This window comes from Protopterus annectens, chromosome 5.part0, assembly GCF_019279795.1.
Source record: "Protopterus annectens isolate FY-2018-M chromosome 5.part0, PAN1.0, whole genome shotgun sequence".
Taxonomy (NCBI): Eukaryota; Metazoa; Chordata; order Ceratodontiformes; family Protopteridae; genus Protopterus; species Protopterus annectens.
In genome coordinates this window covers 1,270,803,030-1,270,817,229 of record NC_056735.1, presented here as the reverse complement: position 1 = coordinate 1,270,817,229, position 14,200 = coordinate 1,270,803,030, and the positions used below count along the sequence as shown (strand labels likewise).

Sequence of the window (14,200 nt, the reverse complement as noted above, 5' to 3'; positions counted from 1 at the left end):
CCAGTTAGCTACACATCTGGTAACATACAGATTAATACCTAATTGAGAGAATTTATCTATTATACTTGAATGGGGAATAGTGTTGAAGGCTTTGGCCACACCAAGTTAGGCGGTGTGCACCATCTTCCCCTCGTCCATGGCTTTGGTGACTGTCTCAAAGAAGACAATCAAATTTAATATACATGACCTCCCCCTAACAAAGCCAAATTGTGTGGGATAGAGTATTTTGAGGTTGCCAATGGCCTTGTTAATGAGGTCCATGATAATCCATCCCATAGCCTTGCAAATCACATTAGTTAGGCTGATAGGTCTATAACTTCACAGATCGGTGGACGCTCCTTCTTTGTGCAAAGTGATGACAGTGGCCATCCTCCACTCAGCTGAGACAAAGCCAGTACTCAGGTTTTGGCTAAATAGGGCACCTAATGGTGCTGCAATTTCCTGCCTGAATTCATGTAGGATGTTATCGGGTCCCATGGAGGCTGTATTTTTTGCCTTTGATAGAGCAGTGATGACCTCTTCCCTAGATATAAGGGGAAGGGGCGGGTACTGGGAATGTCCTGATTTACTGATGGGAGACAGAGGGGTGAAGTTTTTGATGAATCTGTCAGCCAGCAAGTTTGCTATATCTATAGCATTTGTATATGTGGTGTCCTTGACCACCAGTTCTGAACAGATCTGGGTGCTTTCTTTGAAATTGTGGACATAGGTGAAGAAGGCCTTATGATTGTCTCTAGTAGATGTGGCCAATTTGGACTCAAGGTTTGCTTTGGAGGATTTCACTAATGCCCTTATTTGCTTGTTCAGGCTAAGGAGAGATTGCTTCCAATTGGGCAACTTCTCCTTCATGGTCCTGGACAGCAATTTTTCCTTTTGTTTTAGAGTTTATTTATTGCAGATGTCCACCAGACAGGTTTAATCTTCCTTGCGGAGGATGATTTAGTCCTGTCGGGTATTTCTTATTCCATGCATCTATATAAATGTGTATACAGTGCTTTGGTATAGTTTTGTATACTGGTGCCAGTTCCATAAGGGGGGTGAGAGCTGTAAAGCTGTTTATACCTTCCCTCAGAAGGCTGTAATCAGCCTTTTTGGAGAAGTTGTTTTGTTTGACCCGAGCTAGAGAGCAGTCGAGGGTGATGGTGACCACTTTATGGTTGGATCTTACCAGGGAGGATGATACTGCAGGGATGCTGCAGTGGTTACTCATGTTGGTTAATACCAAGTCCAAGATACTATCACCTCTTGTGGGGGTATTTACTGGCTGTTCCAAAGCATTTGCATTGACAAAATTGAGGTATCTTTGGGTATTTGTGTTCTGGCATGAGTAGTTCTTCCAGTCTATATTTGGGTAGTTAATGTCACCCAGGATCAGGGTAAAGGGTTGAATCTTGATAGATTCAAAGAGGTCTAGATAGGTGGATTCGGCATCTTGAGTCAGATTTGGGGGGGGGCGGTAGCTAGCTATGATTTACTTAGGGGCCTTGTCAATGGTTAACTGCATCTGGAGTGTCTCCTGTGCTTCGCATTTTTTGACCAGTGTGGAAGTGTGCATGTCTTAAATATATATTGAAACTCCACCTCCTTTGGCTTTACTACCCACAGTTTGTAGTCTGAATGTATGATAGGATGAGTAACCAGATAAGGCTGGGGTGCTCTCCACAGCTTTGAACCAGGCTTCTGTGACTGAGTAGATGTTAGCATTTCCCAGGGTTAACAAGGCTTGCAATGGGTGCAGTTTCATGTTTAGACTCCTAGCGTTCAGCAGCATGACAGTTAAATTGCATTTTGTTAAAATTTTTATGTTGGTAATTTTAACCTCATCACTTTTCCTAAATAAGGCACTATTGGGAAGGCAAGACCCTTTGCCAGAAGCCTGAACCCCAAGTGAGACAGATGCAGGCCATCTCTGGCAAAGCATCGTGGTCTGTCAGTCATATCTTCCGAGGCTGTCAGGTACTGGATCCCCCTGGAATGACACCAGAAACTAAGCCAATTGCTGAAGTCATGCATTTTCTGTTTGTATTGAGGCGTCATTCTGGGTGATGGTAGAATGCTGCTTAAGGCTAGGGACATATCTGCCTGGAACACATATTCAGTGAGTTCAATCATGTCTGTCTTCATATAATCCAGGGAGGTACATCTCAAGTCATTCACGCTAACATGGACTATGACAGAGTCATAACAGTACCTGTTGTTGAGACACTTGAGTGCGTATGTGATATGGCAGATTCTGGCTTCTGACAGACAGCTAACCATGACTTTCTCATTATTCAGCTTGGTGAAAGGCACATCTGTGTGTCTCACAATGGAGTCTCCTATGATTAATACATTGGGTTTATGGTTAAGCCTTAGTGGGTGTTAGACTCAGGTGTGTGAACTATGAGTGGTATGTGGTGTGGAGGGCTGTGGAGATCGAGTGTGGTTTTGCCTCTGAGGTCTCCCTTGTTTTGGTATGATTTTGTTAAGGAGCTCTGCATATGTGGGTGTGTGTTGTGTAGTTGAGGGTAGTGTTTGAGGTGTAGTGATTGTGTTGACAACCTTCTCAGTGCCAGATATACTGGATTGTGAGGGAGAGAGCATAGACTATAGGTTCCTAATGTAATTGCATCTCTCACAAATTGCATTCCTAGGTGGCAGTAGTAGATGGTTGTCTGTGTACATGAGGCAATTGCTACACTGTCTCGGGATGCCCATATCAACCAGACTGGCAGGAGAAACTGTAAGAAATTGTCCATCCATATTTGTCAGAATCTGCAGGAGAAAGGCCAGGGAGAGCAAAGGGATAGGCCTGAAGCCCAAGTGCTTAAACCAAAACTAAGAGGCTTCTAAAACCACTTACAATTTAAACAGGCTATAAACAAGCAGTAATAAATATAACAGAAAAGATGCAATTGAACACTTTAGAGAACAAGCAGCAGCAAGTAGCAGAAAAAGCAAGATGAATTGATAAAGTAGGAGGAAAAGGAAGCACAAATACAGTAAAATTAGCTGAAAAAAGTGTGTGTGTGTGTGTGTGTGTGTGTGTGTGTGTGTGTGTGTGTGTGTGTGTGTGTGTGTGTGTGTGTGTGTGTGCGTTTGTTTCTTGTTTGTTTGCTAGTAAAGTGGAAAGGGAGAGAGGATGAACAGAAGATAATTCAAGTTTAAGGAACTAAGGGTTTGGCCTTCCCAAATGATCTCTGTAGTAGGTAGAATGATCTAATGAGATGGGACTGGGAGGAATATCCTAGATCGAATTTACAGTAGGGGTGGCAACAGCAAAAGCCTCCAACTTAGTGCAGTACTGTTAAGCAAATAAATAAAAACAGTGCAGTACTGATAAGAAGTCACTGAACAGTTAGATAAAGTGCAAAAATATACTTATGTCAGCTCTGTAATTCCAGATTGTTTAAGAAACACTCTCAGTCAGGCACAATGGAGCTTCTGGCAAGATAAGCTACACACACAGGTAATAGTTTTATACTAGTAAGCTAAAAGACCCTTCTAAAGGTACACCTTGAGGCAATCAGATAGCACAGAAGCTGTTTGACCCGTTTTTCTAACCTGGAATGAATTCACCACAAACTCCCTGCTGCCCCAGAACGTTGTAAAGGACACCCTGTGTGGAACCAGTTAGTCCAAGCTAAAGTGCTGTGCCAAATACCTTAGAACAGAAATAAAAAAAAAAAAAACAGCAAAGACTGGGAAGCAAAAATTCAACCAGAGGTCAGCAAATATATATGCATTTATTTATTTATTTTCATTTGGTGACCGGGGAAGTGTACCGGTCCTAAAAAAAGCCCGTTTTCCATGGAGGTCTGTGGAGAAAAGCTCCAGTAACAATGACAAACATATTAGCATATGCACATACAAAGCAAAGAAGTCATGCAGCTTTATGCAGCATTCCACAGAAATAAAAAAATCTAAATTCTATATTAATAATAAAATCTAGCAACTGAGTCTAAGAATCTTTAACAGTGAATTACAATTGAGGAAGAGAAATTGTTTGAAACAAACTATTAACAAAATTTGGAGGTTGTGGAGGAGTAGGCGTGCAAATGATGTCAATGCAGGGAAGATGCATTGAGTTAGAATGTGGGTTTTGATATAGGACTGTCCTATGTGGGGAAGGAGCAAGGGCATTCCCACTTTGAAGACAGGAAGGAAGGGAGGAGGGATTTAAAGTTAGAATGGTTATGATTATTTCTAACGGAGGGAGGAAGAGAGTTCCATAATTTAGCTAAGGAGCAGGTAGCAGAGTGTCCAGGTGGCCGTAAAGGTTTGTAGATTTTGAGCAGGTTCTGATTTTCTGACCAAAATGAGCGATTAGGAATATAGGGGGTTAAGGAGGTGGAGAGAGGAGGATAGGTTTACTATGAACATAAGGACAGTGGTGAGTTTAAGGAGGTTCAGATAGCCGAGAAGCTTGAGCCGTTGCAGTGAGTGGAGGGAGTTGCAGTGATGGGATGAGTTTCTAGAGCTGGCGGCAAATTTGCAGATTTTATTGTAACAGGCATCTGATTTAGTTTAAAGGCTGAGCTGAAGATTTGAGAAAAGAGGAGCACCATACATTGGGGGGGGGTAGCTATATGGAGACAAGGGTCTTTCTGGTAGAGGGGGTGAGATAACGGTTATGCCAATAGAGGAGTCCTAATTTTTGGTGGGGTTTTTTTATGTTAGTTTGGATGTGGATATTGAATTTTAGATGTTTGTCAATAATGATGCCGAGCAGTTTGTTGTGAGGGACAATTTCAATGGGGGTGTTATTCTGGCTGGCTTATGATCTTGAAGGTGTTTTTATCAACGTGGGAGTGTTTACATGGGGAAAAATCATTAATTTGGTTTTATTGATGTTAAGGGCTAGGTGGTTATTTTGCATCCAGGTTTTAGTATTTGAGAAAGCTGACTGGGTTATCTGCAGAAGGTCAGAAGGGGTGTCAGCTAAGCAGATGATTGTTGAATCATCTGCATACTGGATTAATGTAGAACTGGAGATGGAGTGGTGAAAGCTGTTGTTGAATATATTGAAAAGTAAGGAACCAAGGACAGAACGTTGGGATACTCCAGTAGGGGTATATAGAAAGGAGCAGGTGGAATGTTGTAATTTAACAGCTTGCTGCCTTTTGGATAGGTACCTGGTGAACCAAACTATGGTGGATGAGGAGAAATTGAGGGATGAGAGTTTTGATAGGAGTATAGGGTGGGAGATGGTGTTGAAGGCTTTGGAAAGATCTAGGAACAGGGTTGATATGATTTTGCCAGAGTCACAAGCATAGTTAATGGACTTGAGGAAGGAGAGGAGTGCAGTGATGGTACTGTGGCCAGGATGGAATCCATGTTGTATGGGGGTTAGGATGTTGTTTTGTGTTAGATAAGGCATCATTTATTAGTGAATACATTTTCCCAGGACTTTTGAGAGTGGGGAAAGTATGGCAGTAGGACAGAAATTAGTGGTGTCAGTGATGTTACCGCCTTTATGAAGTGGGATGATGAATGTTTGTCCCCATAGTGAGGGAACATAAGATTCCTGGATGGACCTATTTATTATGATGGACATAGGGAAGGCTATGCTGTTGGCAGATAGTTTGAGGAAGGATGCAGGTAAACTATATGTAATTAAATTAAATTTAATTTAAATTTAATGTAATTAAATGCAGACACAGAAAAGTAAATAATTCAGTCACACAAATACATAAAAACAGTGCAGTACTGTTAAGCAAATACATAAAAACAGTTCATTACTGATAAGAAACACTGAACAGTTAGATCAAGTGCAAAAATATACTTATGTCAGCTCTGTGATTCCAGATAGTTTAAGAAACACTCTCAGTCAGGCACAGTGGAGCTTCTAACAAGATAAGCAGAAATTCACTCCTTAGAAGTTCTCCTTGCCCTGGAGAATGCTGACATCTGTGCAGTTACAGAAACATGGCTCAAGGCCATGAAAAGCATCCCAGCAGTGCAAGGATACAGTTCCTCTCAAACATTCAGACCACCCTCTGAAAAGGAAAAAAAAAATGAAAGGCGGAGGTGTTTCCATTTACATACAAAGTAGCTGACCACAGGCAAAACCCTCCACCATACAAACAGGCTGAAATGGTTTACTTGTATTCCATGATGGTTAGTCATTCATTTACTCCTAATTAAACCTTCAGATTTTACCCTGATAAGTTATATAAGGATGTTTCTGACACAGTTTTATCCATTATTTTGCTTAGACTGAAGTTTTTTCCTGACAAACAAAATTACAATCACCTAATGTCCACAACACACTTAATAAACTGCAGTATTTAAATCTATAGAAACACAAGCTAAAGAAAAAAATGAAAAAAAATGACTTATGACTATTTTGAAACACTGCATCTGTCTTTTGTAAACAACACTCCAGATGACACATCTCCAAAGTTAGTTGTCAATAAGGCGGCTTGGCTGTTAGTAGTTCCCAACAAGTGGGTCTTCAACTTTGTTGTCAGGGGCTTTAGTTGGCAGTGGAAAAAACATCTGCCTCCATTCAAATGGGTTCCCCCCTCATCTACCAGATCAGACTTTGGTATTTCCTTCTATTCTCTGGCAAATGCTGGACACAGAGGCCATAGAACTGGTACCTCCATTGGAAAGAATGAAAGGTTTTTATACAATAATTTTCCTGATTTTCAAAAAAGAGCAGTCATAGAAACAGGTGCTGGACCTTTACTTTCTGAATACATTTTCCAAGGCCCCCAAGTTTTAGATATTTACCCTGCAGACAGTGCTTCTCCTGTTGCCAGATCACTGCTTTAAGGGGACACCGGACTTAAAGGATACATTTCCGTCACTTATCACTTGAAGAGATTTCTGATATTTGTTGTTTCCAGTTGGCACTATTAGTTTTCCGTATTGCCCTTTGAACTATCTACTGCACCTCAATTGTTTACCAAATGCCTTGTCCCAGTAGTGGACCACTGTCAGATTCTGGGTTTTCACATTTTTTTCTTACTTAGATGACTTGCTGATCTATGCAGAGTCTGCATCCAGGTGTTTGGATTTTCTAGTGAAGGTCCTAGCCTTATTTTCTTAGCTAGGGTTCAATTTGAACCTCCAGAAGTCATGTCTGACACTCTCTCAAACACTATTTTTTTCTGGGGTGCTTAATCAACTCCCACAAGAGAATGGCCTTTCTTCTGGAAGACAAAATTCTGTCTTACCAGACAATCTTTCTGGAATCCTCCAAGAGGAATGTCACCTTCGCAAAGGAATTCCTAAATATTATTGGACTAATTGCATCCGTGATTATCATGATTCTACTGTTCCATCTTCACATGAGAAAAATCAATAGTATGTCTAAATTTGGTGGATCATGCACTTTTATTCTCTAGAATCCTATTGTTGGTGCTGCCCTTCATCAGATGAGAATTACAGCAGGGGAGAGAACAGTTAAGTATCAGTCTGGGATATCCTTTCTCCCCTCTGGTCCCTGTATGCTCTTACTAGACAGATTCATCCACTTTGCTATGGGAGCTGTGTCAGTGGGGATGCAAGTTCAAGCACTTGGGGACCCAAGGACACATGAAAGTACATGAATATCAAGGAAATGTTGGTGATGATTCATGTCTTAACAGTGTTGTACCACCTTTGGACTCTGGATCCTCTTCTGGTGATTAGGACAACACCACAGCGATGTTGTACCTCAACTAACAAGAGGATGCAAGGTCATACTCTCTGTGCCAGTTTGAAATGATGTCCTGGGCACTGGTTGATCAGCATTTTCTGACTACTCAGGTGTCATACTTCTGATCAGAGCAGAACAATTTGGCAGACAGACTAAGCACATTCTGTAGAGACCCGCATGAGTGGCAGGTCAAGGCAGTGGTGTTTCACTATCTATTCAACATGTGGAGAATGCCTCAATAGATCTGTTCACATCCTTTCAAAACAGGCAGCTGGAGAAATTCTGTTCCAGACATCCTTGCAGCCATGTTTGGAGGACAGACACATTTTCATTTCCTTGGATGTGAATGTTCCTATGTGCATTGCCACCCTTTCCACTGATTTACAAGGTACTTCTGAAGGTTCAGAAAGAAATGCCAAAGATCATTGTGGTGACCCCCCTATTGGCCCAGACAACCTTAGTACTCCTTTTTAATGGTATTGGCCATGGGCAGTTACCACAGACGTTCGCACACTCTGGGTTTGCTTACACAGTCTCAGGGACAACTGGTGCACCCTAATTTTTAGGGGCTTCAACTGACAGCCTAGATTATTCAATCATGACCCCATTTAGGACCAGCTTTCATGACGATGTGCAGAAGGTATTAACAGAGGCCAGAAAGCCTGCCACTAGAAAATCTTAAGTTTACAAATTGATAAAGTTTTCTATGTGGTGTCTAAATGGAAACAGGGAGTCTGTTATTAATAACTCTCTGGTCTAGAAATATTTGTGTAAGCTATTTCAGGATATCTTATTGCATGTGTCCATTAAGGTGCATTTAGTGGCAACTGCTGCTTATCTGCCTATGGATCCCACACTTTCCTTTTTTCTTTTGGTAAAAGAGGTTATGAAAGGAGTTTTGCATATGAGTCCCACTCACAAGCAGATTCATCCTTCATAGGATTTCAACTATGTTCTTGAAAAATTGACCTTACCACATTTGAACCAGCAGCTGAAGCTGATCTCAAGTTCGTAATGTGGAAAACTCATTTGCATATTGCTCTGACAACTGCAAAGCAAGTTTCTGATTTGCATATTGCTCTGATATCTGCAAGGCAAATTTGTTAGCTGCAAGCTCTCATGCTGGGATAACCTTATTTAATTTTCCATAAGGATAAGATTGAATTACATACCAATTCTTCATTCATGTCAAAAGTGGTCTAATAATTTACTCTCAATCAATCTTTTAATATTCCTGTGTTCTTCCCAGAACCTAAGAATAAGGGAGGGAGGATATTTCATACCTTGGATGCAATCAGTAGCTTAGGTACAGAACAAAACACTTTAGGAAGGTCAATAGGCTTTTAATTTCCTTCAAAAGGGCAAATAAAAGACAGCCTGTATCTAAGCAAACCATTGCACATTAGTTGACCTCTGTTATTGTTTTTTCTTACATCCACCATGGCAAGTGGAATCCAGACAAGGTAAAGGCACATTCCACCAGGAAATAGTATAGTTAGGGTGGGGCAAAAGGAGCAATTATTCCAGGTGCAAAGTGTTCGGGGGGCACAATCAGCCAGCCATCATCCCAATCACTCTTTAGTGCAATTCCAGCTTTTAAAAGCTTGTATTCTATTTGTGGTCAAACATGGTGTAAACTGTAGCAAGCAGACTGCTACAGTTTAAAAGTAAAAAAAACATTGTAGCAAGCAGTTTGTTTCAGTTTAATAGAAGATTTTTTTAATTAACTGAAGAATGAGCACTATAGCACTCCATGCAGTCATGGTATAAACTATTCAAGCTATTTGCTTTTGATTGATTGATTTTGAATGATTTATTTTCAGTAAAATGTGAGGAAGGAGGGGCAGGGGGCAGGGCACAGAAATAGGACCTAAATTGCTAAGGCATACTGCAGGAATCATCCTTGCAGAAGTCCTTTGTATCATTTTGTTCTTCACTTGAAGAGCTGAAGGAGTGGGATGCTAGTCTGTGGTTGAGCCAGCTCCACTTTTGCCATCAGGGGCTTTCCTCTTCAGTGATGTATTAGAAAGTGTTGGTATATAGAAGTATTCTAGAGGTAGCAAATTGGTCCTCTGTCCATACCTTTGCAAAGCAGTACATGCTGGATACATTTTGTAAATCTAGAGCAGACTTCATGAGGAGTGTTCCCTAGGGGCTCCTGGACCCTTATCCTTCCTCCTCCCAAGCTGGGTCAGTGTTGGGAATCTTCCCATATACCAGTAAGGAAATGTAATTTGATGAACATAGTACAGTTATATAAGCCCTACTTACCTGTAGCAGTAGATGCTCAAAGAACACACTGCCTTAATGGCAGTACCCACTCACCATCCCACCTTTGTTAAATATATACAGTTTGTCGTTGGAATTGCTTCAAAGTTTTGTTCAGCAGCTTTTTGTTGTGCATGTGTGACTTTTGCTTTGGAAAAGTAGGGGCTGCAAAGCTTGCATTTTCTTCTGGTATTCCTACTGTACCCTAGAAAACTGAAATGGTTCTGTCTGTAAATTTGAGGGGCAGTCCTGGTCCTGCCAGATGATTGATTGGTTCTTCACCCTCAGACCCACAGTGGGAGGAGCTCTGAGCTTTAATTGACTGCCAGAGGAGAGTAGCAGGGCTCTACTACCCATATGCCAGTAAAGCAGTGTATTCTATGAACTGCTACCATTACAGGTAAGTAGGACTTACACAACTGCACTTCTTTGTAATTCCTTATGATTCTGTTTAAAAAAAAAACTGTTTTGTTGTCAGTGAAGATGAATTATAGCAGACAGTCTCCTTTATATTCTCATAGCATGGCATAAATATTTGTATATTTCTTTCTATAGCACGACCAACTGATAAAAGCTTCCAGATGAACACCATTACAAGTGCACTGATTGCTGGAATTACTATTCTTGGAATTATGAGCTTGTGTTTCTTTATCTTCTCCCTCACCCTTCTAAATAAAAAACAACAATGTCGTCCCGTATTAACAGGCACTAAGAACCTTACTTTCAACTAGAAGAAGAACCTGCAGTATTGCTGCAAAATGTACATCACATTTTGCAGTGTTTAAAATAACCTTGTCAATGTTTTAAGTAAGAGGAGTTCTGGGTTACAAAAGTAATTATTCAGATACTAACTTGAACTTACTCTTGGGTTATGTTTTCTCTGGAGATGGTCCTTCGCTGTCAGCATGTCTTTGGATTCTGTTTTTGTATAATTTTATTTTAAGTAAATAATTCATGCTTACATATTTGAGACTTGTACTCATCACTCAAAACATGCAATAAAGATTTATTTTTTTTTACAGATGAAATTATTATCTGGGTTAAAGAATTTTCAAGTTGTGTATTTATAGTCACATCTCATTGTATCATTTATTTGATGAAACATGACAATGAGATGTAATATATGGAATTTTTCTAGATACACCATTATCAAGTCTTTTATTATTTTAGATTAGAATTAATAGTTGGAAAGCAGAAAATATATAATTTTGCATTTTGAATAGAAAGAAATTAGACCATATATGTGGCCACCAGGAAGACTAACCTTTAACTATACAACAGAGCAGTCTTCCTTGGCTGCCTACTTCAGTTAATTTATTTGACATGGGAGTTTTATGGATATTGTCTTAACAGTAAGTCTTACCTATTAATGTTATAATCAGGTTGAAAACAAAATGAACAGATATTGATGCAGTTTTCTTAAGTTTACTCTTTCCACCATTGCTGTTTAATAGAAGCCCCTAAGATTGCATGTTTTAATTAAAATTCCTTGTGCTTGATAATTCCAATTCCGTTTTAATATAATTTCTTGATTTTAATGTATGCTACCAAGTAAGTGTTGTATAAGAATAAAGAAATACATACATTCCATCAATGAACAGATAATGTATAGTCTGTGTAAAATAAATACTCATTCAGTTATTATGTGTGTTTCTCACATAACTGCTGCCAGCGACTGCATAGATTTCCTACTTAAAATGCATATAAAACAATTTTTTTGGAAGAAAAAGTTATGGAAAACAGAAAAAAGATATGCACAATATGCATTTAAAATGAACATGTACTGAAGCAATGAACAATATCAAATATGAATAGTTTGCTGTAAAGAAAGAATAAAATGTATATATTTTTTCTTAAGCATTTTTAAAATACTAAATGAAAGCGGAGGCTTATTCTTGCTAAAATTGAATGTGGATTGTTTGCAGCAAGATAAACTATAAGTCAGTTTTGTCTAATTTATGGATTAAATGGTAGCGTTTCCACATCCTCATAAGAAGTGTCTGACACAGAGCATTCATTTGTGACAACTGTTTAATTCTAATACACACCCAGGTAGGTGGATGGCTGGCATGGGAGAACAACATAATGGGGAGCTGCATTCCTGAGTGTGTTGTCCTTTGGATGAGGTGTTAAAACCAAGGTCTAATTTGCCTTAGTTGGTGGTAGCTCAGTTAGCTGAAAAAGATCTCATAAGACTTCTCAAAAAGACTGGAAAAAGTTCCCTGATGTCCAGGCCAAATTTCCCTTAGTAGTATAAAAAAGAGGTTACAGACCTACTGGGGCTAACCTGGTCAACATAAGGATAACTAAATAAAATAAATTTGATTGCAACAATTTTGACAGCAACGAGAACATTTTCTGAGAATCAGACTTGGGCTTTTCTAATCCTACAGATTGCAATAAATTATCTTATCCCAATTTTTCAAATAATGATGGAATTATGTTTCATAATTTGATGAAGTAATTCAGCATAGAAGAAGTATTGGAATGCTTCCAAACAGATGCATTTGTATCTCGTAAAATTTATCATTCATCATCCATTCTTATGTTAAAATAGGAAATTGGGATTTAAAAAGATTTCTTAAAGGTAGTCTACCGAAAGGTACATTTTCACTGCAGGGTAAATAATAGAAGAGGTAAGTACCACACTGTCTGTATATTCCATGCAAGGATTGTTGTAAATATTACTGAGCGCATACTCTTCTCATTAAGACAATTCACTTGTGTTCATTCCTCAATAAGCTCTCATTAGAAGTCATCCTTCCTCATGGACATGAATGCCTAGAGGAATGATAATAGGGCAGTGACTCTATATCTTACCCTTGAATAAGGCATGCAAAGTATTACAAAGCATTACATTTTTTTCTGTATGCATAGCTATACTTTAGCAAAAAATAACTGCACATTTTCTTTGTGTAATAGTTAAATGTAGCACAGTCTTTCATTATAACTGTAAATTTTCACTCCTTATTTAACTAACTGCTTATTTTTTAACAAAATGTAATCTAATAGAGGGTAAGGCCTTGCGCTAAACATGGAGGGCTAGGTTTCTATAAGTTCCCCTCTCCTGACTCTTCTTTAGTTCTTGTGCTTGGCAAATTGCAGATACTGCCCCTTTTCTGTGATGGAATTGGGTCTGTAATAACCAAGGGTAAACCATGCATTAATTGTAAAAACGAGACTAATACAGGACTGTCAGGGAAAACAAATCACAAAACTGTTGAAGAAGAGGCTGGTAAGACTTGAGGCTTGAAGGCATGGAGGGCTAAACAACATTAAGTCATTCCTACATGAAAAAGTGATGCAGCTGACCTTGACAGAGTATTGAAGAGGAAACTATTTAGCTGAATGAAGATAAAATCACTTCATGATCACCGCAAGTCCTTTAGTTACAAATAAGAAGTAATGATAAGGAGAACATATCCCGCAGAGGAAATGTTATGATATCTGAGGTCACAGAACGGGTTCTAGATTATGGGCTGTGCAATGTTTTGCATTCTTAATTATTTCCTTCACAAAATGTCCCATGACAGATTGCAATGAGAAGGGAAGAGAAATTAAACTAATTCAAAGCCATAGCAGGTAATCTGTGAACTGTTTCCATACTCTTATGATGAGAGGTTGTTAAGCAATGCTCATGTATTTTATGTATGTTAAGATTCAAGGAATGAATATTACAATTTTTAAAATTATTCATAGAAAGTTTGCCTTTGGTACAAATTATTTAGTCTGATGAAGAAAGAGCTGCAGGGCATAAGCAGAAAAAGCCCCAGTGGTTGCCAAAATTATGGCTCTTTTATTGGCTCTTGCTTCTCAAGGAAAAAAGTGCAATACTGTCTCTGTGATTAACTTTTGCATCTCAAGGAAAGAATAAGCTATGCATGGCTCTACCCAGAGAGGAAGAGATGGGCCAAAAGATCACAGAAGCTTTATGATCTGCAGGAAGCAGGAAAAAATAAAACATGCTTAAGAATATAGCCAAATATTCCTGGTTAACTTACTCCACTTTCCTCTTGGTAACAATGAATGGCAAAAGACAGCACTTCAGCTCTGTAGTCTACAGGCCACAGGAATGAAACAGGTGGATGTCCCACAGCATGTTCATAGTGGAGTGGAACAAGTCTGCCATGCTTACAGCACACAGAAGGAGGAAATGGACTGGAGCACTAGTACAAGGCATCAGCATGAAAATGAAGAGCTACCCCTTTCCCCTTTGATGGCTTCCAAAAGAGCATATGATGCCATTAATATGGCTCTTTCCCCTTGCGAAGTATACATTGTGTTGCTGAGAATGAAAGCAGAAGA

General features: G+C 39.3%; 1 protein-coding gene across 1 annotated transcript in view; it reads left to right on the top strand.

Moving 5' to 3' along the window:
• The window catches only part of ZPLD1 (zona pellucida like domain containing 1), a 556,217-nt gene extending 545,442 nt beyond the window's left edge, over positions 1 to 10,775 (top strand). The window contains exon 10 of the mRNA XM_044071987.1: positions 10,451 to 10,775. Coding sequence (XP_043927922.1) covers positions 10,451 to 10,626 — 176 coding nt within the window. The 3' untranslated portion in view covers positions 10,627 to 10,775. The remainder of the gene's footprint in view (positions 1 to 10,450) is intronic.
• The last annotated feature ends 3,425 nt before the right edge of the window (positions 10,776 to 14,200 follow it).